A 26,299-nucleotide genomic window follows, 5' to 3' on the forward strand; every position below is an offset into this window, starting at 1 on the left:
GGTCATATGAGTCCACGGATATGGCAAATCACAAAATTGCACCCTCACCATTCACCATACATATCTATACAAGGATTACCACACACACGTATGAAACACATGGCTAAGCAAAAGAGAGAGAGAGAGAGAGAGGATGCTGCTCCGCAATAGGGGTTTAAAGTTATTAGAAGGGGTTTTTCAGCAAATAACATATGTACCGTATGTGGACTTGATTTAATGGAAATTTTAACGGAATTAAGCGTAGGTGATAAATTGTAATATTTTACATAATTTAGGTGGTTAATATTGCGGTGGTAGTCATGCACATTCCTAAAAGTTCAAGTAGTATTTATGCAAATTTCCCTATATTCTATTATCATTCTCATTATGCGATGTTGTTTGTAATTGAAGGTTCATAATCGTCTATTTCATACGCAACGCTTTTTGTAAATAATTTATATTTTAAAAAAATCAATCAAATTGAAAATTGTTAGTCGCATAACTGTTAATCAATAAACAAATAAACCAATGTTTGAATTAAACACTGAAATAAACCAATGTTTGTATTTGTGGATTACAACACAAGAAAGTAAATGGAAGAGCATTGAGATGAATGCTTGTGGGTCTTGTGGCCCAGATTACGATCATGATTCTATCCGAAGTCAACTAGTCAAAAGCCAACCATGCCACAACAAACCCACAATTGCTAGCCATGGAGGCTTAAGCATCACTTGAACCAAACTTATTTTGGAAAGAAAACCCACCCACTTGTTAAATTGACCAAAAATGAAAGAAGACGAAGAGGAATATTAACTGGTCCCATTCTGCAATAAGTTTACACACAAATGAGGTGATGTTAAGTGTAATTAATTCTGACGATCCTCTTCACGTGATCCTCAAAATTATACATAAACCGAATATTCTAAGCTCTTTTTTTTTCCTAGTGCCAACAGAATATTCTTGCTTGATAGAAGATAAAACAGCATTATATTTATAAGAAGAAAAAAAAGGCTTAAAGTTTTAGTCGACATGATTCTTATGAAATATGTTATATTATCAGACTTTCGATGTCTCTGCCTAGGTAGAGCACATTTGGAGAAAAAGTTGTTTGTAATGTTTTAAACCTTAGCTTACAACATGACCCACCATTAAAATTGTGCATAATGAGGTGTGTTTGCTTTGATGTTGATCTTGATGATGATGATGGTAACAGCACTTTGTCGACTAAATCGAGCACTTTACAAAAGAAAAAAAGAGTCGGTAGAGTTGTGGGCCTGAATTGGAAACTGCAAAATGAAAAAATTAGCCAACCGCCAACTACATTTTGGCTCTTAATTTTGGTCCACAACAATGTGATCAAGGGCAAAGGGAGATTGAACGTGTTGCACGACTGAGTGGGGCGGGTCTGGATAGGTCCGGCTCGGTGAATTCAGGTCAGTTCATGAACCGAAAAAATATTAAAGCATTAATTGAGATGGCAAATGGCGTCGCCCGGGTTCGAACCAGAGACCTTCAGTGTGTTAGACTGACGTGATAACCAACTACACCACGACACCGTCGATGCTAATCCTTTTGGGTTTTATATATAATCTAAATAACACTATGCTTCTATGACTTCAGCTTGGCCTGGGACAGATGGACGTTAGAATTGTTCATGAATAATTTAAGAAATCAGCAAGAAAAGAACTATTAGAACTAAAACACGGATGACCAAATTTGTAATAGGAAATTGTTTACCTAAATCTGCTGGTCTCTGTAATTAGGTCAAGAATTTATGTTAGGTTATTATTATTATTTTTATATATATTTTTTTTTTATGCGGAAGAAATTATGTTAGTTGCGAGCGTGCTAATAGATTCCAAATTTTCAATTCAATCACATTATGGAATATATTGAGTTCAAATGCTATATTCATTGTAAAATGAAAAATAGAATTATTTATCAACTAGTTCTTTATTTAGCGATATTCTCTTTCCAAAAATATATACGATGTAATGAATAATATTATTACCGAAAAGGGTAATATTACCTGGAAGTACTAGACAAAAGGGATTGACAATTGACAACTTTGATAAATGCATACCACAGCAGGCAACATTGTGACATCAAACACACAAACATTGTAATAAACTACCGCAAGAAACAGGTAAGCATTGAAGAGCAAGGTACCTTTCCTTGATGAATATATGAGTAATTCTCTTCTGGTCTTGCATTGAATATTTGAAACCCAAGTAGTTGTTTCTTGTTTGTGGTAGTTAAGCGGCTCAAAAGAAAATGGAAAGGTAAAAAAATGAAGCGAAATCAATGCAAAGCCACCTTCTTTTTTGCTCTATCAATATCATCGCCCAAAGCTTTGTTCACTGTCTAAATGAGATAGGTGGCGGACTTTCCAACTCATTTCAAAACCAAAACAAACAAAACCCTCTCTTTGTTAGCTCCTTCTCTTCACTAAGCACCCAAACCTCTCTCAGTTTCCTTGTATCTATTAAAACCATATGTTCTTGTTTGGGAAATAGAGTTGGAGAGAGAGAGAGAGAGAGAGAGAGAGAGAGAGAGAGAGAGAGAGAGAGATCATCATGGCTGGTATTGCCGGTCCTTGTTCTTCTGGTGTGCTGTTTAGAGCAAGAGAAGCAGGAGGAAGCATTAATGGAGCTTCCATGGCACGGTTTGATGGGCTTAGGCAAGTGGAGAGCACGCATATGCCTGTAAGTGGCAACAAGTCAAATGGGTTTGCTTTTACTTCAGGTAATTCAGTTCTGTTATTGTCAATTTCCATTTTCATTCTCTTTTATAATGCATAGGTTCATTATAGTTAAACAAGCCTAGACAAGACAGATTGAAATGACATTAATGGTCTTGTTTATAAAGTACTTTGAGCTGCATGGTTGGATACTAGTTTTTGTCAACACCAAGTTTTCATAAATTGGTTGCTTCCTTATATGGCTTTGCTAGTATTATATATGTTATCTTGGGAAATGTCAGTCTGGTCAATCTGAACTACTGATCATGGAGATTTTTGTATGAATTTGTGAGCTATATTGCAAAATGGATCATTCCATTAATTCAAACTGTCATCTTTGGGTTGTGAGGCACTTAGATTTGTTAAGGATGAGAAAAGTGAGTTTTTCCCAATTGGGTGTCCAGCTCTAAGTTTTGTTATCCATTCTCAGCACCAAAATGCAGGACAATCAAGGCCATGGCATCTCCAACTGTTTCTGCTCCGAAACGAGAAAAAGATCCCAAGAAACGAACTGTAATAACAGGAATGGGTCTAGTCTCAGTTTTTGGAAGTGAAATTGATACATTCTACAACAAGCTCCTGGAAGGAGAGAGTGGGATTACTCTGATAGATAGATTTGATGCTTCAAACTTCTCAGTTCGATTTGCGGGACAGATACGTGATTTCTCTTCTAAAGGATACATTGATGGGAAGAATGATCGCCGTCTTGATGATTGCTGGAGATACGGTATAGTTGCAGGCAAAAAGGCTCTTGAAGATGCAAACCTTGGACCTCAAGTCCTTGAAACTGTCAGTCACATTCTAGTTGCTGTAAAATGCATTTCAGTTTTTCACCCATTATGACATTGAGCACTTATAATCCCTTGGCTTTATGTTTCACAGATGGACAGAACAAGGATTGGAGTGATTGTGGGGACTGGCATGGGAGGCTTAACTGCTTTTAGTGCTGGAGTGGAATCTCTTATTCAAAAGGGATACAAAAAGATTAGTCCATTTTTCATTCCTTACTCCATTACCAATATGGGGTCAGCTTTGTTAGCGATCGACACTGGCTTAATGGGACCCAATTACTCCATCTCTACTGCTTGTGCCACTGCAAACTACTGCTTTTATGCAGCTGCAAATCACATTGGAAGAGGTGAAGCAGATATTATGGTAGTTGGTGGGACTGAGGCTGCAGTCATGCCTACTGGTGTTGGTGGTTTCATTGCTTGCCGGGCTTTGTCTCAGAGAAATGATGAACCACACAGAGCTTCCAGGCCATGGGACAAAGATCGTGATGGTTTTGTTATGGGCGAAGGCGCTGGTGTACTGGTAATTGACAAATCATAATATCATTCTTCTGCAGTGTGACTTTATGTATTTTAGTCCCAGCATCTGATTCTGACTACATTTTTTCACTGAGGAAAGGTAATGGAGAGCTTGGAAAGCGCATTGAACAGAGGAGCACCGATAATTGCAGAGTACTTAGGAGGTGCCGTAACGTGTGATGCTCATCACATGACAGATCCTAGGTCAGATGGTCTTGGAGTATCATCTTGCATAACCAAGAGTTTAGAAGATGCTGGTGTTTCCCCTGAAGAGGTAAGAGCATTTGTTGATCTCCTAAACGAAGAAAGTCTTTGTTCCCCAAGTGATTTATCTATGGCCATTCGAGAATCGAGATTCTGATGTAATGGACTCCCAATTTATAACTCACAGGTGAACTATGTGAATGCTCATGCAACATCCACACTAGCAGGGGATTTGGCTGAGTTTAGTGCAATCAAAAAGGTTTTCAAGGACACATCTGAGATCAAGATAAATGGGACCAAGGCAAGAACCCTGAATGTGATTTACATATTTACTTTTGATGAAATGATTTCAGTTAGATGTTAACTACAATGGACTGAAATATAGACTTATTTGCATTCTCAAAACGACCTGTGTTTCTTCTTTTCAAGGAAATAATATATCTGTTTGAAAATTATAGTATGCAGGCTAATTTTCACACTTTAAGCCTGGCAAGAAGATTTTTTCACTCTCACTTTAATCACATGAAAATAGTGCATTTTAATTATCTTGTTCTTTTTTCTTGTTTCAGTCAATGATTGGACATGGTCTTGGGGCTGCTGGTGGATTGGAAGCCATTGCAACCATTAAAGCCATCAACACTGGCTGGCTCCACCCAACAATTAACCAAGATGTATTGCACCGCAACCTTCACTTTTGCATACTTTTGCTTCAGTTAGTTCATTTCAAATTTATCTGATGCAATGCTAATTGATACTTGTGGTTCATAGAACTTGGAGCCTGCTGTTACAATCGACACAGTCCCCAACGTGAAGAAGCAACATGAGGTTAATGTTGGTAAGTGCCTTGACACACTCTCACAAAGAAGCCAAAATATAGTCTCTGAGTTTCCTTGCATTCCAATCCATAGCTGTCTTGACTAATCAAAGATTTTCCAAATGCAGCTATTTCAAACTCATTTGGCTTTGGCGGGCACAATTCCGTGGTTGTGTTTGCCCCTTTCAGTCCCTAAACAACAACATTCAAGCCAAGAAGAAAAGCAGTATCTTCCCCTAATCTTTCTCTAATTAGAACCATTTGCTTCTGTGAGTGTTTCCACTTCTCTGAAGCATACAAGAGGCTATGAGTATGAGAATGAAGTGCACTGTGGAGAGTGCTCAAGCCCATGAAGCCCTTTTCACCACGTGCAATTTATCTCATCATGATCTTTGATGAGGCAGGATTTAGTGTTTTTAATTTTCTTTTTCCATTGAATAAAACATGAAATCCACTTTCTTTTGTGCTGTTCTTGCCCAACAGTTGGGTCTGTTTTCAGATTTTTCCTGTTTGTAATGCAAATGAATTATTTTGTATTGACTATTGAGGGGAGTTCAAAACATAAATGGCAAATAAAACATTCATTTCACCTCCTTTTCCAGTTCAATTGGGCTTTGCTTGTTGAATTAGAATTTAACTAAGGCATATGGCCCATGCCCTATTTTGACTTCAGTCCATAAACAAGGTTCTTACATTCATATTATTTCAATCATGATAAAATCTTTTTATAGGTTTTTAGATTCTTCCGACCCCCAAAATTTTAGATTCCAGTCCTATTACATAAGATTTGTTGATCATGGGTAGTATTTTATTTATTTATTAATAAATGTACTGTCAACACATAATTTTTTTTTTTTTTTTTTTTTTTGGTGTCAACTGTCAACACATAAAATAGACAGAAACATTAAACTTAACAAGTCCTATGTTCTTGTCCAAACACACCTGACTCGGTATCTTAGCACTAATGGTCTAAAAAATACTCAAGTTCCATTGGCTTATTTTGACAATTAATGAAGACTAATTGCTACTTCTTCCATCTTAGTTCAAGATTCAATAACGAAGAAAAGGACATACTATCATCCAATTAATCACACTAATCTTTGTTTTTTTTGGTGACCTCTAGATGATTTTAAGACATAATATTCTCTGGAATTAGCTATTGGGAAAAACATGCACTCCTCTGGAATTATTGTCCTAATTACTGAAATGAAATTAGATTAACAATAGTAATTAACACTAAGCATGGACTTCAAGTCTTCTGGAAGAGATTTCCATTCTGCTTTGACTAAAAATGAATAATATAATCTGAGAATGTATTTCCCCTACATTTGTAGCACCAAGATTATTATTTATTTTATAAATAAAAAAAACCCATGGCTCTCATGTATAGCAATGATTAATTAAGTGTTGCCTTTTACTTTTGCATACAGATGGAAGGAAAGTTCAAATCACAAGTAGAAAGAGATGCCTTTCAAGATGTATCAATTGGCTTCTTTTAGAATTTTGTCATTCCAACCACTAGCTGCAACTTGTTAGAGACTAAGGCCTTGTTAAATCATTTCATTCTCAAACTAATAGGTGAAGTTGCTCCTCAGGCTCTCAATGTGTGGATCGTATTAGCACCCGATTAAATTAATTAACCCCGCTTTAGGCCGACATTAAAGTTTTAGTGACTACAGTAAACCCACTTGCTCTTGGTGGTGCTGGCTGCTGTTCTTGTTGGTGAATCAGTGAAATGTGACCTACAAAACTATTAGCACATGGGTGACTTGATGTTGACAATTAGGACTTGGTAAATCTACAGCTTTGCATCTCTTAATCTCTGTATTAGTATATTAAACTATGCCTTGTTAGTTGTTAATAGGCATATAATTATTTTAATCTTTTTCTAGTTCTAAAGGCTCACACTCATAAGCCCCTTGATGTTGAAGCATCATATAAGCTTTAGTATAATGTATATAGGAATATGCCTCTAAAAAGATCCTCAGTTTACTTCAACAAAATTCTACGCTATCATGTCTCATCTAACTTTCAATCATCTTTGAATATTTTCTTCTACTCCAAATGGGAAACATGAAGAAGAAGAAAACATATTAATGGAAATTATTCGTACGAGGTATACAGAGAAAACATCAATTTTAGTCATGTGATTTGACATAGATTATTGAAATATTTTACGATGCATTCAATCTTCAAGCGATTCAAAACACCAGTAACTAAATATAACTGGGCACATTAGTGTTGTTAATATCCTATAATATATAAGAAAATGCTCATAGATTCATAATGGCCATTGATCTCCATGGAAGCTTAAAATTTTGAAGAAAATAATAGAAAGGACAGTAGGCCAGCAACTTTGCTATTTTTGTTTTTCCTCAGACGCGCATGGTATTAAGATAGTACAGTGGGAGGAGAAGGGCCAACTGGGGAAGGCCAGATGACCCTACTAACTTCATAATTAATGGCAAAGATTTTTCTTGATGATTTTATTTCATGTAATTTAATAAAAAGCCCCCAGAAATTGTGCCCATTAGTCACCACCCACAATCTGGAAATACAGCCAAATTAAACCCATTTTGTTTTTCTTCTTCTTTTTTAACAAAGGACATGAACATAAAAACATGGTGGATATTATAAAAATAAAATAAAAATAAGCCCCACCAAATAAATATTTCAGAAAAATAAGCAAAAATCTATGGCAGCCTTCAGAGTGTTCAATTTTTATTTGACCAAGATTTGGTCAAATGCAGCCCAATTCATTTGGTTCAACGACTAATTATGTTTAATCCTCATACTGTTGGTAGGTAAGCTAACATTAAACTCATCGACCTTAATTAATTTAATGAATTACAATTAGCAGCTTAATTGGATTACACGCAAGTGCTTTCAGAAAAAGCATTATTAGAGTCAGGAAAAATGTTCTTCCTTCTGCGCATGCTTATGAGATCCTCAGATTTTCCCCATAAAATCTCAGCTTTGGATTTAATCCAAAACATTTGTTCTGTTTCTCATGGGCACCTAGAAGGTGGAAGAAAATAATAAAATTATGAAAATTAGTGCTTGAGTTTTATACACTTTTAGATGATTGAGTTGAGATATGAGCCTCTTAAAATTTTCCCTCTCTGGGCTTCTCTGGAAAATGCCAAGAAGCTTATCAAGAGCTTGGGAAATGTAGGCATCCATGGGGCCTAATTTAAGCACTTAATTGATCCCCTATAGGTTTGTGATTGACCAATCAGAGCTTTGCAACATGGGATTTGACTTGATTAGTGATAAATAATCATGGTTGACCAATCTTGTTGGACTAATATGAGTTGCTTTGCATTATGTTGAGGCAGTTAAATTAGGAGGAATCTTTGCTTGGTAAGAGAGATTTTTTATTTTTTATTTATTTATTATATTTTCATTAATGGGATGGGATTGCTTGATTAAAGAAGTACATGTTTTTATTTTAACAATACCAACTTATGGTGTGTGCTGCTTTACACGCGTGTGGATATTATACTATGGTCATACATACTTCTTTTAAGAGTCGGATATTATAGGGTACTTTGGCATATTTATTAATCCGTAATTGAATTAGGAGGAATTGAATTGAGGAGGAGTTCGATTTAAGAGAATTAGATTCCAGATTCCTATTGAAGTTGTTTACTAAACTATATGGATTGAGGGAAGTTAGATTCCATATATTTATTGAAATTGTTTACTCAATCATATGGAATTGGGATAGGAGTTGTATTAATTACTAAAATGTCCTCATTGTTGGTTGAAAGTAGATGACAAATTTTAAAAATTTAAAATTGTATTAAGATATAATGTGTAAAAAAGATGAATTTCTAATGAGTTAGTTCTCCATGAGTAAGAATACCACCTCCCACTTAAGAATTGAATTTCTCCAAATTTGTGTGAGTCCCACCTATTTTTTAATTCCTTAATGTGAAGTAAACGCAGAAATCCTCCGTAAGTGAAATTCAATTTCTGATTAGTAAACACATCATTAGCAGAACTTGTTAAGTAATTGAACTAATCAAATATCAACAGAACTTCTAGCAAAACTTGGGCTTTCCAAATCCAGCGCTGCATCTCCTCCTTGTGGGGGAGAAGGTCTCTACCCCTCCCACATCTCTCTTCCCTGGTTTTTTTATTTTCTTTCACGGTTCATGCTCGAGCTTTCCTGCTTGTTTTTTGGGCTTCCTGCCTCTTTGTTGGGGCGTTATGCCTCCTGCCGAGGCTTTATGTCCCTATGCTGAGGCTTCATGCCTCCTATCTTTATTGTTCCCCCAAATCTCTACCATTCCATTCTGCTCAATGTTATCCCTTGGTTGCTCTCCAATCGATTTATGCTTTCCTTTGTTGTAGCAGATAACCCGCAAAAGCGATTTCTTGCAATTATCTTGGAAGGTGTGTAGAGCCACGACACTGCTATGGCTCGGGTGCTCGCACTAGCTCTTTATGTCCTGATGGTTATGTTTGTTTTGCCTTGAGGTTGCCTTGAGTGTTGCTGGTTTATGATGACTATTTGGTGGTGCTTACGTTTTTATGTGGTTTTTGTTGCTATGTTGTTTTTAATTTTGTTAGGTTGTATCAATTTTTAGTTTTATTTATATGTTGATATCATTATATGGGGTGGTAATGAAATTTCATCCTTCAAAAAAAAAAAAAAAATCAACAAAACTTAAAAGTAGGAAGGAAAAAAGGTTCTTAAAAAACCACTTGTTACTTAATAATTGGATAAACTTTCAAAGTCATATTGATGATTGCTTGATAGAGACACATGAGAGCAGGGTGTTTTGAGGTCCCAAATCTCTGTTGCAAGTATCAAATGGTAAATTCCAAGACAAAAAATCCAGAAATTTTCAAGTCCACATTATTTCTTCTGGCCTCAAATGAGGTCCAAAGTTGAAAGTCCAAACTCACAACCTGTGGGGCTGTGGGGACCAAAATCCTATTCACCTTTCTCTATCAATTCTTTTGTTTATAAATAAAAAGAAAAAGACATATATGATTAAATGGGAGCAATTCCAGGGTAGCTCTCCACCCACAAGCTGAAAATTCAATCCCCATTTGCCCCATGATTGTCTTCACATGGAATCCAACCCAGAACAAGTCTTTCTTTAATGTTTACAATATATCCATAAACCAAACCTTAATTTGCATTTCATTATTATAATTTTTCCTTTTTTTGGTAGGGTACCCTTTATATTTTTTCTCTTTGGATCATCAAGTAGGGTACCCTACCCTACATAATTCTCTCATTTTTTTTGTTTTTGTGTGGGTAGTTTTCCAAAACCAAAGTCATATCAATTCATTTGTGCCGGTGTGAGTGCAGCCAAGGAACACCAACCAAATTGGTCTCCACATGGGGTGTGCATATACAATATCACAACCCCACCAATCTTGGTGCTTTTCTCTCTCTTGTGACAAAAATTTGGAAAGAAAAAAAGTTAAAAATGTTCTCTCTCTTTTGAAGCACAATTAATTTAATAATGAGTTTTTTTTTAGCTTTAAGAATTCTTGTCTGTAGTTCATAGTGATAAGAGCATTCCTGGTTTGAGGGGGTGTGGTGGGGCAAATGCCCAGCATGTCCCTTTCAGGACCCCAAGCCAAGGTTGGATCAACAGAGGCCTGTCTGAGGTCATCAAGATTAGAGCAGCCATTCTCAGATCTCATCCAAGCCTCACTTAATCATTTGGACTTTAGAATAAAAACATGTATAAAACATAGTATTTCTTTAAAATTAATCCAAAAAGAAGACTTAGCTCCTCTATGCGGAATGATAACGATCATCAAGTACTGCTATTTGTACTGTATTTACTAGTTATGTTTTTCATAATATCTTATATATTAGTTGGTTTGGTTGCTAGGCTTAAGTTCCACCACCGTGAAAAACATGACCAAAACATTTGATCATCTTGTAAGATTTATTTAGTAACTTTCTACTTTGTGGGGGTTTCAAATGACTTATTTTAACCATGCTTCAACTATTTTAGACTAAAAATTGCCCAAAAAATAAACTAGTAATTTTTTTATGTTTCATCTGCAGTAATACACGGTAACTATTTTTGAGTACTAATAATATTTTCCGAGTAAAAAAGATTTTAAATAGGTCATTTAGTGAAACTATGTTTGTTATCGGTTTTAGTAGTAGTTTGGTATAGCGATCTTCCTCCAATGCCTACTACAAGAGTTCGGTTTTTCATTCGACCCTTGAACTTCTATTTTTAAACCAAGTATTATAATTTTTATTTTCTTTAGGCGTTCTTTTTTATTATCATTTTCCTCTTGATTCCTTAAGAAGGAATAATCCAAAAATGTAAGTGAGTTTCCCATTCCCAATCTAATCACACTCAAAATACCCTAAATACATACTTCAAAACTAGTATTATTATGTTATTGTAAAACACACCCATTTATTAGCACAAAGATAGTGCAATTATCATATTAAGAGGACAGGTGTCGGACAATAAAGTTATGTTTAAGAACTCTAATCTAAGTGATGGGGCCTAATTATGCAAAGATGACATAGAATAGGTACAGCCAAACACACACATAACCTAATTGTGATTGGCTTGTCCTTACTCTCATCCACGTTCTCTAATCAAAAAAGGTTTAACAAAAGTAATTATAATTAAGACCCTAACCCAACCCAAACCCCCTGCGCTTATCCGCACCACTAATTCTATTCTTATTATAAACACCACATATTGCTCACCAGATTTCACATTGCTTTCATCAAAATGGCATCCCCCACCAACACAAATTTCTAATCCAAATTTCATAATCTTAATTGTGATGATTAGTGTAAATATAACCCATGTTTATGTTTTTTTATTTATGAAAGTAATTAATGTAATTAAACCAAAAGGTAAACAACTCTTGGGTTTAAATTGGGTTGCCCTTTGCAAAAAGTTAATCACTTTTTTCTTTTTCTTCTTCATTTTATTTTAATATGTGCCCTTTGCAAAAAGTAAATCACTATTAGCATCACCAAAGAGCCTAATTAATTATTTTTTCTCCCGCAATTAGGAGCTCCATTATTTGTAGGGACCTCTTAATCACTCCACCTCTCCCACAAAAGCGCACACACACACCTACGCATCCCTCACTTTCATACTTGTACATTTTACTTGTCCTCACCCACTCATTTATTTTTTTTTCTAACTCTTTTCATTTTTTGTGTTGACTAGATGACCATGATCGCTTCAACAAAGTGATGTTTCCAATCATGCAGGCCAAGCCATGGAACAACACCATGACCTTGTGATGCCACGGCCAAACATTGGGGAGGGGATGGAGGTGGCCGCCCGGCCAGCCGGCTAACGGAGGTGTGGGAGGAAGAGAATGCAAAGTGATTGATATAGCATAAATTAATGGATATTTTGCCATTACAATCAATCAAGTCAAGACTATAAGTACATTGGTTCTAAAAAAAGAAAAGAAAATATTTTTAAAAAAAAAAGAGAAGAAGAAAGAAGCTTAATACATTCAAAAAGATGGGATTAAATTAAATTAATGAGTGAATAAGAGAGAGCATATGAAAGTGGTGTGTGTGGAAGGCATCTTGGATTTGATAAATGATAGAAATATTCATAAATGATAGAAATATTCTTGTAGGGGGACAGAGAGTTGCTTAAGTTGTTAAAGATGCAAAGTAGGGGGGAGGAAGACTAAGATTAGATTAGTCATTTGTTTAAACCAAAGGTGGGTTTTAAACAAATCCTCACTTCCTTTTCATTGTTCTTCCGAGAGAGGGGAGAGGTAAAGCACCCTAATCTGACGTAACATGCATACTTTCTTTCTCACTGTTTCATTTTTTTACAATTTACTGTGATTGTCAAGCTTGTTGTTGGTACTTTTTACATCATTTTGTTTTTAATATAAAGATTTCAATGTTCATAAAAGACTGTTATATTCTTTCTTACTAAACTAATAGTAAATAAGCGAAAACTTATAACTTGAGTGATTTTACTTTCTTTTGCGAGAGTTTTATTTGTATTATTATGGTTTGGTTTTTTCAAGTCTTATCTTTTTATTATTATTATGAGTTTGCAATTTTAGTTGGGATGCCTATGACATAGTTTCTTTGATTTTGTGTGATCGTTAATGAAAGTGCACCAGATTATATTAATTTTGGTGTTAGACCGCTCCGATATTGAAATGACCCTTTGTAGCTAGTTTGTAATGACCTTTTGTGGTTAGTGATTTTTTTGACTGAATTATGAATGCAATTCTAGAATTTCTCAACAACAAAAAAGCGTTTACTCTCTTCATCCTAAATCACAGTTAATTTGTATATTTCATTCTCCTATTGGTATCTCTCATAAAAGTAAAATAAAAAGTACTTATTCTCAAATCCACCAGAGCTCAATTCTCAAAATCAATTTCCATTGAACCAAAGAATGAGAGCGAATAGACTTTATTCTAGATTATTGGTAAGTTACCTATAATTTGATGGGGATGCTTCACACATTAATCCATAGTGGTTAGTTAAAAGATAGTTAATTGTGGGAGTTTATAGCTTCAATGGTTGTGATTTATATACCTCTCAAGGCCAAAGTTTGTAATCCGACGGCCTCTGGTGGTTTGGCCTCATTTGTAGGAAAAAATAAGACAACTGATTGCTTAGTAATTTTGAATAACTGATTGTAAGTTTATTTGTGATCAAACTTATATTGTTTTAGTAACATGTATCGTCTAGTTAAAATATGTCATGTACGAACAAATTTTTATTGATAATTCAAATATATAAAACGTGTCACATTTTAAGTGAAACGACATGATGTTAAGTTCACCAAAAACAACACTATGTTAGGTGTAGATGTGCTTTGAATGTTCTCGTCATAATTAGACATAAGAAAAATATTGTGTGGAAACTAGAGAGAGGAAATGTAATTACACTTGGCCATGGAACTTAGAGGTTTATCCACTTGCACACATTAAGTGATACGAATCGTCCAATTAAAATATACCATGTGTTTATTAAAAAAAATTGTGTAATGATAAATTTTTTATTATCTATAAGACTATATATATATATTTGGAATACGTGTCACTCAACCTATTACGTAACAGAGACATCTCCACTTAATTTTTCTTATGTAAAAACGACATCAAGCTAGGTGTAGTCGTGCTTTGAGATTTAGAAACAAAAACATTCCCTTCTCATACTTAAGTAGAAAGCTACATGGAAGCAAAAAGGAGAAACATGTAATCATGGGATCCGTAAGTTTACCACATCCCGCAAATTAAGACACATTTTATGTTTGCCTGAAATGTGTAACATGTTGTCTTTTAACTCGATGATACATGTCACTTAGCATGTCACGTGATAAGTAGTAGATCATCCAACCAAGTTAAGGAGAAAAAAATAAAATTACATGGAAGTTAAAGAAAGGAAATGTAATTACGCGTGGCAGTGGGACCCACAGGTTTACCCACTCACGTGGAGCCGCAAATGGGGCTCTGCTGACGTGCATGAACAAGGACCACCGAACCGCTCGCAGATTGTCTGGGAAAGAAAGAAAAGGTGAAAAAAACCGATCAAGATCTAAACGCTTACCACGTGTTCAAGCGGGCCCCACTCCCATCAGCAAGTGGCATGTAACGTAATTATCAACCCAAAAGGTCCAAAAATGCAATTAATTCTAACCTCCACGAAACCCAAAAATTAACAAATACAAAAAAAAAAAAAAAATTTAAATTTAAAATCCCACCCCAAAATTCTGCCGGGTTAACTCGAGCCAACCCTGTTGCCTGCTTCGAAGCAGACAACGAAAGGGACGGCGACAAACGGAACGGCACTCAACTTAACGGACCTTCGTTACCTCAAACCGCACGCATTCCGAAGCGCCCCCGTTCACATCACCAAATCATTGATAATTGAATTATAACATCCGTTACGAAACGCCGTCGTGTCCCTGCTCCTTTACACCACCCCAGGGGCCCCATCTCTCCGTTAGGCGTTCCGTCCAGTTAACCCCCCCTTCCGGTTAGTCCTTAACTACGGTTAGTTCGGTTCCAACTGTTACACAGAAAGGGGGAGAGAGAGGGGGGGTCAGACTTAAAGCAAACAAAGTCTCGCGTATAATAAGACGCGCGCAAAGCGGTTTGGGGATTCTCTGTAACGGCGTTTTCTTCACACCTGGATTCCCTAGAGAGAGAGAGAGAGAGAGAGAGAGAGAGTGCGTGAAGAGTGTGAGGGTTTTTTTAGAGAGAGAAGTGAGAGAGGCAGAAGCGGTTTTGCGAGCACAGATGGTGGTATTGTAACGGTTGCAGAGAGAGGGGATTGGTGGTTTTGCGTAACGGTTTTTCGATCAGCGAGAAAAAGCGGTTGTGCTTGTGGTGGTGGGAGCTCTGTGATTAAAATCGTATTAACAGCTGATTAAGAGTCATTATTGGTCGTTTTATTATGCTTAATTATAAGTATACATTCAGCTCAACTTTGTCTGCTTAGACCCAGAGAGAGACAGAGAGATATAGAGATAGAGAGAGAAAAAGAGGGAGAGGGAGAAGGAGAGAGAACCGAGAGATTATCTGGGCTTTGTTGGGGCATTTTTGGAATTTTTTGACTCAGGAGAGTTCGAGTTTCAGCGATGGCGAATCGAGAAGGTGAAATGGCCGTTGATTTTCTCAGACTTTCTTTCATTTTCTCGGAAAATAAATATAATTTCTGCTCTTTTTTTGGGGGGCGTTTGTTTTGCAGGTGGTGATCTGTATCCGGAGCTATGGAAGGCCTGTGCGGGCCCACTCGTTGAAGTCCCTCGCAGCAACGAGAGAGTCTTCTACTTTCCACAGGGGCACATGGAACAGGTAAATTTTACTTCTTGCTCTTTCGTTTTTCGTTTTTTATTTTTAACTTCGTTTTTCTGTTTATGGGGTGTTTTCTTTTCGTTGAAATTGAAGAACTTTTTGCCATTTTGGGGTTTTCTTTTGATGTGTATATAGTTGGAGGCATCATCACCAACAAATAAGGAACTGAATCAGGAGATTCCGCAGTTTAATCTTCCCTCAAAGATTCTCTGTCGCGTCCTTAACATTAACCTCTTGGTATTCCTTCTTTCTCATCTTATTACTTGTTAATCCTCTTATTTCCCTCTTTTTTTTCCTTCTAAATTCTGTTTGGTTACTGAGAAAATGAAGGATGGGAAGTAGTAAGTAAGCCTCTGTTTCTGATTGCGGAAAAATGATAAGTTAGATCAGCTGGATCCGTTAGTTGATTTTAGCTCCAGCTGATCAGGAGTACTAATAATTGGAAAGTCTCCAACTTTATAACTAGTTGAAATATGTTTTTTCATTTCCCGTGTTTTCTCAGAAACCAAACAAGTCAGGAATATTTTGTGAAAGTTGTTTATTTGGCAAGAATTAACATTGAGTTTACTGCAATTTTAGGCTGAACAAGAAACAGATGAGGTTTACGCACAGATTACTTTACTACCCGACACAAATGTAAGAACCAATTGAGCTGCTTTCATATTTTAACAGCTTTCAATATTTGGGCAGCACTTTCTTTGTCACTACTGTTTTTTAATAGTGTTAGTATTTATATGTTTAGCAAGCCGAGCCTACTAGTCCTGATCCGAGTCTTCCTGAACCTCAAAGATCTACAGTTCACTCATTCTGCAAGATCTTAACTGCTTCAGATACAAGTACCCACGGTGGCTTTTCTGTTCTACGGAAACATGCCACTGAATGTCTTCCTCCACTGGTATTTATTTTCCCCGTTGTACCTTTTTGTTGGCTTTTCTTTCTATATTTTCGTTGGTGTTGATTTCCATGCCTGTGTCTTCTCTTCCAGGACATGACCCAGGCAACCCCAACTCAGGAATTGGTTGCCAGGGATCTTCATGGTTATGAATGGCGGTTTAAGCATATTTTCAGAGGTGAGTACCTCATCTGCTTTGCATTCTTGCAGTTGTCCCAAATGTGTGATTTCATAACAATTAAGAAGAGATGTAATTTTTTCATTTCTCATGAGTTGGATAGTCAGTCTTGTATGTAAAAATTCAGACACGCTGAGTGATAGAATATTATAACCATATCAATCAATCCTCACTCATGGTTCCTCATTCTGTGATTAACTAAGCAGGTCAGCCGCGTAGGCACTTGCTTACAACAGGATGGAGCACTTTTGTTACTTCTAAGAGGTTAAGTGCTGGGGATTCCTTTGTTTTTCTCAGGTATACATTTTCTTGCTTTCTTTTTATCAGTCGTCATCCAAGTCTACCACTGTGTAGCCTGGAAAAAAGAATTTTCTAGTAGGAGGGTACATGGGGCATATATAATTTTATCTTATACATATAAAATTGGTGGCTCAGAGGGGGCAATGGGGAGTTGCGTGTTGGAGTTCGGCGTCTTGCTCGTCAGCAGAGCAGCATGCCGTCATCTGTGATCTCAAGTCAAAGCATGCATGTAGGGGTGCTTGCAACTGCAACCCATGCTGTTGCAACCCAAACTCTCTTTGTAGTCTATTATAAGCCAAGGTTTGTGTTATTTTATTAGACCTGATGAACTTAAAATGATTTTTTTTTTTTGTATTGAATTATTTGCACAGGATTTCTCATATTCTTTCATGATTTCCTTTAAAATGTCCAGGACGAGCCAGTTCATTATCGGCGTAAATAAGTATCTGGAGGCTGTCAACAACAAGTTTTCCGTTGGCATGAGATTCAAGATGAGGTTTGAGGGGGAGGATGCTCCTGAGAGAAGGTAGAAGTCTAATACAGGATTTCTGTAGTATTTTTCCCCTTCAAATTTGTTTATGAGTTTTCTGATGCATCCATGTTCGATGTTCTTTGATTTTTCAGGTTTTCGGGCACAATAATTGGTCTGGAAGATATATCTTCTCATTGGTCACATTCAAAATGGCGGTCGCTTAAAGTAAACTTTTCTTACCATTTCCCTTTTCTTTTTTCTTGTTATCTTGTCCCTCTCTCCCTTCTTGCTCCTTCCCCTATCCCAAATGAAAATCAGGCATCAATTTGCTCTTCTGAAATATCTTCCAGGTTCATTGGGATGAGTCTGCATCAGTTCCCAGGCCTGACAGGGTATCTCCTTGGGAGATAGAACCTTTTGTGGCTTCTATACCTGCAAGTGTTCCTCAACCATCTGCGGTGAAGAACAAAAGGCCTCGACCAGCTGCTGAAATTCCAGCCCTTGGTAGGAACCTTTTACTTTCTGTTTCCTCCCCCTTCCTCTTTTTTCTTTGTTCTGGACTAGATAAGTTTTATTTTTATTTTTAATATTTTGTAATTAGTTTATTTTATTTTTATAATTCTGACCTTTTCTTTTATTTGGATAATAGATGCTACAATGTCACCACCGAGTGTTGCTACTGAAGGCAAAAGAAGTGAAAACCATGCTCTATGGCATCATCAACAGGCAGACGTGATCAGCAATAACAACTCTATCTCAAGGACTCAGACTGATGGGGGATGGTTATCTCAGACAGGTGGTTCTAAACTTATGTTTCAGGATGCAATGGACGATACTAAAAATTTTTCTGGTTGCCCTGTTTTCTCTGGATATTCAACTCCAAACTCATCAAAGCTGAAAAATGACTCAATGTGTGACCATGTTGAAAATGGGAAGAAAACTGAGACACCCACTAGTTGCCGAATTTTTGGTATAGAGTTTATTAATCATTCTGCAAGCTCCCCATTTCTGGAGAAGACACCTCTACAACCAATCAATGCATCTACTGGAATCACTGAAGGACGTGTTAGTAACTCGTTGGCAGCTGAGTCAGACCAGAAATCTGACGTTTCAAAGGCTTCTAAAGAAAACAAACCTGGACAGTTGCAAGTATCCTCGAAAGAGACACAGACCAAGCAGAGTTGCTCCACATCCACCAGAAGTCGCACCAAGGTGCTCAAAGAAGATTTTGCTTATGTTTTTTGAATTATGTATATTCAATATTTGGTAGACGATTTAGCTAAGTACTGATTTATGGTGTTTGTATATCCCAAAAGGTTCAAATGCAGGGGATGGCTGTTGGCCGAGCAGTGGACTTGACAATATTGGAAGGATATGACCAGCTTATAGATGAACTGGAGGAGATGTTTGATATCAAGGGACAGATTCACTCTGGTAACATGTGGCAGATTGTCTTTACTGATAATGAAGGAGACATGATGCTTATGGGTGACGACCCGTGGGCGTAAGTATTCTTTATTACAACAAAGCGTTTGTGTTTGGAATTTTTTAACATGCGCCTTTGGTTAAATTTAAATCCTCCGTGTCATTTTCTTTACAGGGAATTCTGTGACATGGTGAAGAGAATCTTCATTTGTTCAAGTCAGGACGTGAAGAAAATTAGTGCAGGGTGCAAACTTCCATTGTCTTCACTAGAAGTTGAAGGAACCGTAACAAGCTCGGACTAACATCTCAATGGCGGGTCATTCCTTTTTCGTTGTCTCTTTTGTTTCGTTCGATTTTTGGGGCATGTCTTTTGGTGGTTGGTTTGTGGAGGAGAGACTCTTAATTTTGGGCAAAGGGAGGAAGAAGTTGGGAAGTTGGAAGAAGGAAAGAGGACATCGGCTAATTGATAGCTCGTTTTTTAGAGCTAACTCTAGACATTTGACTGGAAACTACAAGAGGCCTAATGCAGCAGCAGCATCTGTTTGGTAGTGGGTAGGACTTAGAATCTGTGAATATTTAAAAGCTATTTGTGGTGCAGTTGGGTTTGGGGTTTTCAGATGGGGAGTCTTTGTTCCATGTAGTTGTAAATATTTATGTACTTGTTTACTTTGGCAGTGTACTATTTTGGTCGTTAGTGAGTGACAATATGCAGTATGCAATCTTCTGTTGCTGTATTTAGATTTGAATGATTTATAATAATCTGTACCATTTGTTTTCTTCCCATCAAAATTTGTTCGTGAGTCCACGCAACCTTAATTAAAAAGGGAAAACGAAGCTTCATCTACAATGAAACAAATTGAGGCCCTATAACTTTAGGCTGGGTCAAAGGGCTTCTTCAAGCTTGATTTGAACCAAGAATTTGGATGAAAAATTCAATTTGGAGATTTGGATTTGGATTGAAATTAATGACGGGGTTAAGCACAATTATATTATTAAACGTTTTTAACACTACATTAGTAACATTGACAAATGATACACACCACTAAGGCCAAGCTGATCAATCACATCGCCTTAGTATTTTTTTTTTAATACAAGCGATAACTTAAATTACAAGATGAATGAGTTTTTCACACACACGCGCACACATACTACTAAAGTATTATGGGTGTTCAAGCCAAAGACCATTGGTCTCCAAATCAATTCCATTTTTCACTAGGCTTTTTATCTCAAATTTGCCAGGCCTACACATAAAGGATGTGATAATGTGTATTTGTTCAATTGGGGTTCCCACAAGATCATTATGGCTCTTGTCAGTGAATCTCGAAAATTAGAGAAGCCAAAGAACTCGAGTTTTCTGGTGATATCGAACAACAAGCAAGAGTTTGAGGAATATATTAAATAAGTTGATGATGTGTACCTTGTGTATGTGAAAGGGTTGTTGGCTGTCTAGCCAGCGAGTGTGTCTTGCTCCAGAGAGGGAAAGAAAATTTTAATTTATTTTTAGGAGTTGATTTCAGATGATTTACCAAATGAACTATGACTTATGAGAGATATACAACATCAAATTGATTTGGCGCCAGGAGCTAGTCTTCCTAATCTGCCCCACTATTGTATGAGCCTTAAGGAGAATGAGATTCTCAAAGAAAAGATAGAAGATTTACTACATAAATCCTTCACATGGAGCATGTGTGTGGATAGTGAAGAAGGACAATACAGGAACCTCAAAATTGTAGTTGCACCGCTCATCTGCAGACAGATGGTCAAACTAAGGTTACCAACAGAACCTCAGAAACATAGTTACGAGCATTTGCGGAGACATGCTAAAGCAATGGGACATTGCACTGTCATATGTGGAGTTCGATTACAACAGTGTTGTCACACCCCGGACCGGCTCCGCCGTAGCGCGATATTGTCCGCTTTGGGCCTGGCTACATTCTCACCAGCCCGCACGGTTTTGTTTCTAGGAGCTCACGAAGCAACTTCCCAGGGTGGTCACCCATCCTGGGATTGCTCCAGCCTCCAACTCGCTTAGCTTCGGAGTTCCTACGAACCCGAAGCCAGTGAGCTCCCAAAAGGCCTCGCGCTATGAGGATGCGAGGTGTGCCATATAAGGCACATCACCCTCTCTCCGTTTGGTCGATGTGGGATCTCACAATCCACCCCCCTTAAGGAGTCCGACGTCCACACTCGCACCACACGGCAGAGTGGCTCTGATACCAAACTGTCACACCCCGGACCGTCTCCGCCGTAGCGCGATATTGTCCGCTTTGGGCCTGGCTACATTCTCACCAGCCCGCACGGTTTTGTTTCTGGGAGCTCCCGAAGCAACTTCCCAGGGTGGTCACCCATCCTGGGATTGCTCCAGCCTCCAACTCGCTTAACTTCGAAGTTCCTACGAACCCGAAGCCAGTGAGCTCCCAAAAGGCCTCCCACTATATTGATGCGAGGTGTGCCATATAAGGCACATCACCCCCTCTCTGTTTGGTCGATGTGGGATCTCACAAGTGTTGTTCATTTTTCCACAGGAAAATCACCATTTGCTATTGTTTACACTTCGGTGCCTAGGCATGTGGTTGACCTGGTCAAGCTTCCAATGGTATTGAAAATATGGCTGAACAGGTTCAGATTGTGAAGGAAGAAGTGAAGGAAAAGCTAGAAAGGACCAAAGCCAAATTTAAGGTCACCGCTGACAAGCCCCGCCTTGTGAAGTTGTTCCACGAAGGAGACTCCTTGATGGTTTACTTAAGGAGAGAACGTTTCCCAGTTGGTACCTACAACAAACAGAAACCTCGGAAATATGGCCCCTACATAGTTCTGAAGAAGATAAACAACAATGCCTATGTTGTGGATCTTCGTTATTCAATTAGCATATCGAGCACTTTCAATGTTGCGGATCTACATGAGTTCCATGATGATGAGTCAATTTATTATGATGATAACTCGGGGTCGAGTTCTTTAGAAGTGGAAGGGATTGATGCAGAATAGATGACGGAAGCAATTGAAGAGGAACTAGAGCGACGTGCGTGCAAGGGCAAATTGCAGATTTGGGCCCCGAGCTCAGAATTTGACCCATGACCGGTCAATTTAAAGAGAATGGCGTCACGAGTAAAACTTATCGCTTTGCCATGATGTATGGGCTTTTTTGGATATCCAAGATCGTTTAGTAGCCCGAAATCCAATTTTAAAGTTTTTACAGTTTTTGAAAACTTTGTTATTTTCATATTTTCATATTTTAATTCCTTTGTTTATTCTTATGGTTTCTAGGAGTATTAAACATATTTTACCCGTGGCTAGGATTATGTTTTGTTATTCTAATTTATCAAATAAATCTTGAGATTTCCTCATATCTTCCTGATGGATTCTAGAGTTTCACATTCTAAACTAAGATTTTAGCCACTTATTTGTCATGCTGCGTCACTCTCTCCCTTTTATATATATTCTTTCAGTTAGCAGCACCAATTACTTTCAAATTTTCAATGGTAGTGTCAGTAGTAGTCATTAGGAACCAGTGGACCACCGTTTTGTTTTACTAATTTGGAAGAAAGCCTGTCTTTCATCCATATAAGGTCAGCATCGTAAAAGAGACCTTGCATTCATTGGTTCTCGTCGGCTGGCCTTGCCGTTTGGTTTAGGGAGCTGCATGCGCTCTCTCTTTGACACTCTAGTCTGGCCCACTGCTAAGTTTTCTACCATCTCCTCCACCCAATTACACAATTTGCTGGTCATTGAAGCCAGTTACATCAAAGTGAAACCTAAAAAATGAATTCAACTACAGGTTGGCTAGTTGGAGTCATAACCTGGATCTGGGTTTGTATCTGCTTGATGAGGTTCCTGATTGGTTTGACTCTGTGTTGGAGGATGACTTGCTGGGGTTGTCTAAACCTCGTATAATTTGTGTTGTTTAGTTTCTTTGGTTGTTGGGGGTTCTTACCCCTCCATTGTTCACCAAAAAGAAAAGAATTCAACTAATGAGAAACCTCTACATTAAAAACAACGATAAAATTACTGGGTACCCGTTATATTTTTTGTATTTGTTAACCCTAAAATCGAGAGTACTCATTCAACACAGAGAAAGAGAGAACGTAACGTAAATAAATTCTCAGATGTTTGAGAAAGACACATCCTCTTGCTGTACTGGCCCATGAAAACAAGGACATCCTCACATTGTCGTTGGCCCTGCCCACCACCATGACGCTTGTCAAAATAATTGAGTCAGGCCCAGAGCCAAGTGGGAACGTGACTGCGACCAGAACTAGCCCTAGACATATTGACTACTCTCTTTGAGCTGAAAGCATTTGAGCTGAATGCATTGGAGCTGAATGCCTTGGTGCAGAAGCTACTCAGTTGTTTTATGTTACAGCCTATGAACTTTAGTTTCTTCTTTTTTCTAAATTTTTTCTTTTCTGTCTTAATGTAATTTGAGCCCTTGGATCATAGTCCAAGTGATCTCTTAGCTAGTCTAGGATCTAAGCATTAGATTATGACAAATGGATTCATCTCATAGGATGCTAGAATGAATATGCTTTGTAAATCTGTTAGAGAATTAGATTCTCTCTCACACACACTTACATACATGTAGAGTGTAATACAATGGAATTCAACAAGAAGTTACAAGAGCAGCAACGTTCTCTCTCACATTTTCTCTGTGTTTTCTCTCTTCTTCCCAAATCACCTTACAAAACTGCAAAATACAATGAACTCTAACATGGCATCAGAGCCAGGTTTGATCATTTGAGCTGGGAGTAAACCTGTGAACAAGGAGAAGGATTTGATTTTTTTTTTATAGCTGGTTTTGAGCTTCCTTCGACTGTGCAGCTGAGATTTCTTGAATCCAATGTCTCACATGGCAGGATCTAGCACCTCTGAGCTTCGCACACCTGTGTTCAATGGAGAAAACTATGAATTCTGGAGCATTCGGATGAAAACAATACTGAAATCTCATGGACTATGGGATCTGGTTGAACATGGCTGCAATGATCCAGATTCAAAGAAAGAAAAAGAGATAGAAGAGACTAAGGATGCTGAGAAATCTACATTGGCTCAGCTTCTGATGAAGGATGCTAGAGCACTTGGATTAATCCAAAGTGCTGTCTCAGATCAACTTTTCCCCAGAATAGTGAATGAGGAGACCTCAAAGGGAGCTTGGGACATTCTGAAGCTGGAATTCAGAGGAGATAAGCAGGTACGAAATGTAAAACTGCAAGGATTGCGTAGAGAGTTTGAATATACTCGCATGAAAGACAGTGAATCTCTATCTGTGTATCTTGCTAGATTGTTTGATATCTTAAATCACATGAAAAGTTATGGAGAGGAATTATCCAGGGAGAGGATTGTGCAGAAACTGCTGTTTAGTCTGCCAAAATCCTATGATCCTATTTGTTCTGTTATTGAACATTCTAAGGATCTAGAAATTTTGGAAGTGCAAGAGGTGGTTGCCTCCTTGAAGAGCTTTGAGCTCAGATTGGATCGCCATAATGAAAACTCTACAGAAAGGGCCTTTGCTAGTCTGAATATTGAGGAGAAGAATCCAAAGAGTGGCAGTTTTTCTGGAGACCAAAAATCTCAGAAAAACTGGAAAACAAGTGAAGGTAACAAAATTGCCTGTAAACATTGTGATAAGCTGCATTATGGCAAGTGCTGGTTTGAAGGCAAGCCTAAATGCCATGGATGTGGAAAATTTGGGCATATGATCCGAGAGTGCAATGGAAATAAAAATGCACATAAGGTGAACTATGCAAATCAGGTGGAGGAAACAGGTACTTTGTTCTACATGTGCAATGCTGCAACAGATGTGAAAAAGAATCACTCATGGTACATTGATAGTGGTTGTAGTAACCACATGACAGGAAATGAGGGGCTCTTAGTGGATATTCAAAGGAATTTGAATTCTAAAGTCAAGATGGGAACTGGAGAGGTAGTTCCAGTGGCAAGAAAAGGAACTCTGGTGATCAAAACCAAGCTGGGAAAGAAGCACATACAAGAAGTAATGCTTGTACCTGGTCTGGAAGAAAATCTACTTAGTGTTGGGCAAATGATGAAGCATGGTTATTATCTTGTGTTTGGAGGGAATATGGTGAATGTGTATGATGATCAGTCACTAGGAAATCTGATTGTGAGGGTTCAAATGACCAATAACAGATGTTTTCCACTTACAATGATGCCTGCAAGTGAGTTGGCTTTAAGAACAAGTGTTTCTCACTGCCTGCAGACATGGCATAAAAGGCTAGGACACTTAAATGAGAGAAGTTTGAAACTGCTTGAAAATCAGGGCATGGTTCATGGCCTGCCTCATTTGGAGCAAGTCTCTGTGGTTTGTGAAGGCTGCATGTTAGGAAAGCAGCACAGAGATTCTTTCCCTTTGGAATCTACTTGGAGAGCATCACATCCTTTGGAATTGGTTCACACAGATATCTGTGGACCAATGAAAACAGACTCAATATCAAGAAATAAATACTTCCTACTATTCACTGATGACTGCACTAGAATGTCATGGGTGTATTTTATTAGAAACAAGTCAAGTGCATTGGAGTGTTTTAGAAAATTCAAAGCCATGACAGAGCTGCAGAGTGGGTATAAGATAAAAGGCTTGAGAAGTGACAGGGGTGGGGAATTTCTGTCAAGTGAATTCAACAGTTTCTGTGCAGAGGTTGGCATTCAAAGGCAATTAACAGTGGCATACTCCCCTCAGCAGAATGGAGTAGCAGAAAGAAAGAATAGGACAGTAGTTGAAATGGCAAAGTCCATGTTGCATGAAAAGAGTATTCCCTATGAATTTTGGGCAGAGGCTGTAAACACTGCAGTTTATCTATTAAATAGATGTCCTACTAAGGCTCTAAACAAAGTAACACCTTTTGAAGCCTACACTGGGAGAAAACCAGGAATTGCTCACTTAAAAATCTTTGGATCACCATGCCATGTGCTAATTCCTTCAGCACTAAGGCACAAACTTGAGGAGAACAGTCACAAATGTATTCTTGTAGGCTATGGCCTGTGTGAAAAAGGTTACAGGATATTTGATCCAAGCTCTAGGAAGGTAATTCTGTCCAGAGATGTGCACTTTGATGAGGATGGTTTATGGAAGTGGGAAAATGAACAAAAGGGAGAAATAACAGTTTCTATGCCTGCAGAAAATCAGAATTGTGAACCAAGTCTAGACTTGGACACACCACTGCAAAT

The 26,299-nt window shown here is 37.8% G+C and overlaps 2 protein-coding genes and 1 non-coding gene across 4 annotated transcripts; 2 read left to right on the forward strand and 1 right to left on the reverse strand.

Annotated features, from left to right (window-relative positions):
• Positions 1 to 1,461: 1,461 nt before the first annotated feature.
• On the reverse strand, positions 1,462 to 1,535 carry TRNAV-AAC. The gene has a single exon. It is a non-coding gene; the product is annotated as a tRNA-Val (tRNA).
• A 739-nt stretch (positions 1,536 to 2,274) lies between these two features.
• On the forward strand, positions 2,275 to 5,648 carry LOC117627872 (3-oxoacyl-[acyl-carrier-protein] synthase I, chloroplastic-like). The gene is made up of 8 exons (XM_034360142.1): positions 2,275 to 2,724; positions 3,150 to 3,508; positions 3,602 to 4,033; positions 4,130 to 4,303; positions 4,421 to 4,534; positions 4,803 to 4,904; positions 5,002 to 5,068; positions 5,176 to 5,648. Exons 1-8 carry the CDS (start codon positions 2,556 to 2,558, stop codon positions 5,241 to 5,243), a joined length of 1,485 nt encoding a protein of 494 aa, XP_034216033.1. The 5' UTR covers positions 2,275 to 2,555; the 3' UTR covers positions 5,244 to 5,648.
• A 9,481-nt stretch (positions 5,649 to 15,129) lies between these two features.
• On the forward strand, positions 15,130 to 19,906 carry LOC117627894 (auxin response factor 9). 2 transcript variants are annotated; one of them, XM_034360190.1, is made up of 14 exons: positions 15,130 to 15,655; positions 15,750 to 15,856; positions 15,992 to 16,093; positions 16,436 to 16,492; positions 16,599 to 16,751; positions 16,842 to 16,926; positions 17,130 to 17,223; positions 17,362 to 17,526; positions 17,639 to 17,752; positions 17,851 to 17,923; positions 18,049 to 18,202; positions 18,348 to 18,910; positions 19,015 to 19,202; positions 19,299 to 19,906. In XM_034360190.1, exons 1-14 carry the CDS (start codon positions 15,640 to 15,642, stop codon positions 19,423 to 19,425), a joined length of 1,998 nt encoding a protein of 665 aa, XP_034216081.1. In that variant the 5' UTR covers positions 15,130 to 15,639; the 3' UTR covers positions 19,426 to 19,906. The 2 variants fall into 2 exon arrangements, with proteins under 2 accessions (XP_034216081.1, XP_034216082.1); XM_034360191.1 differs by having other exon boundaries at positions 15,131 to 15,655; positions 17,133 to 17,223.
• Positions 19,907 to 26,299: the final 6,393 nt, after the last annotated feature.

The sequence above is a fragment of the Prunus dulcis genome, chromosome 5 (genome assembly GCF_902201215.1).
Source record: "Prunus dulcis chromosome 5, ALMONDv2, whole genome shotgun sequence".
In the NCBI taxonomy this organism is placed as follows: domain Eukaryota; kingdom Viridiplantae; phylum Streptophyta; class Magnoliopsida; order Rosales; family Rosaceae; genus Prunus; species Prunus dulcis.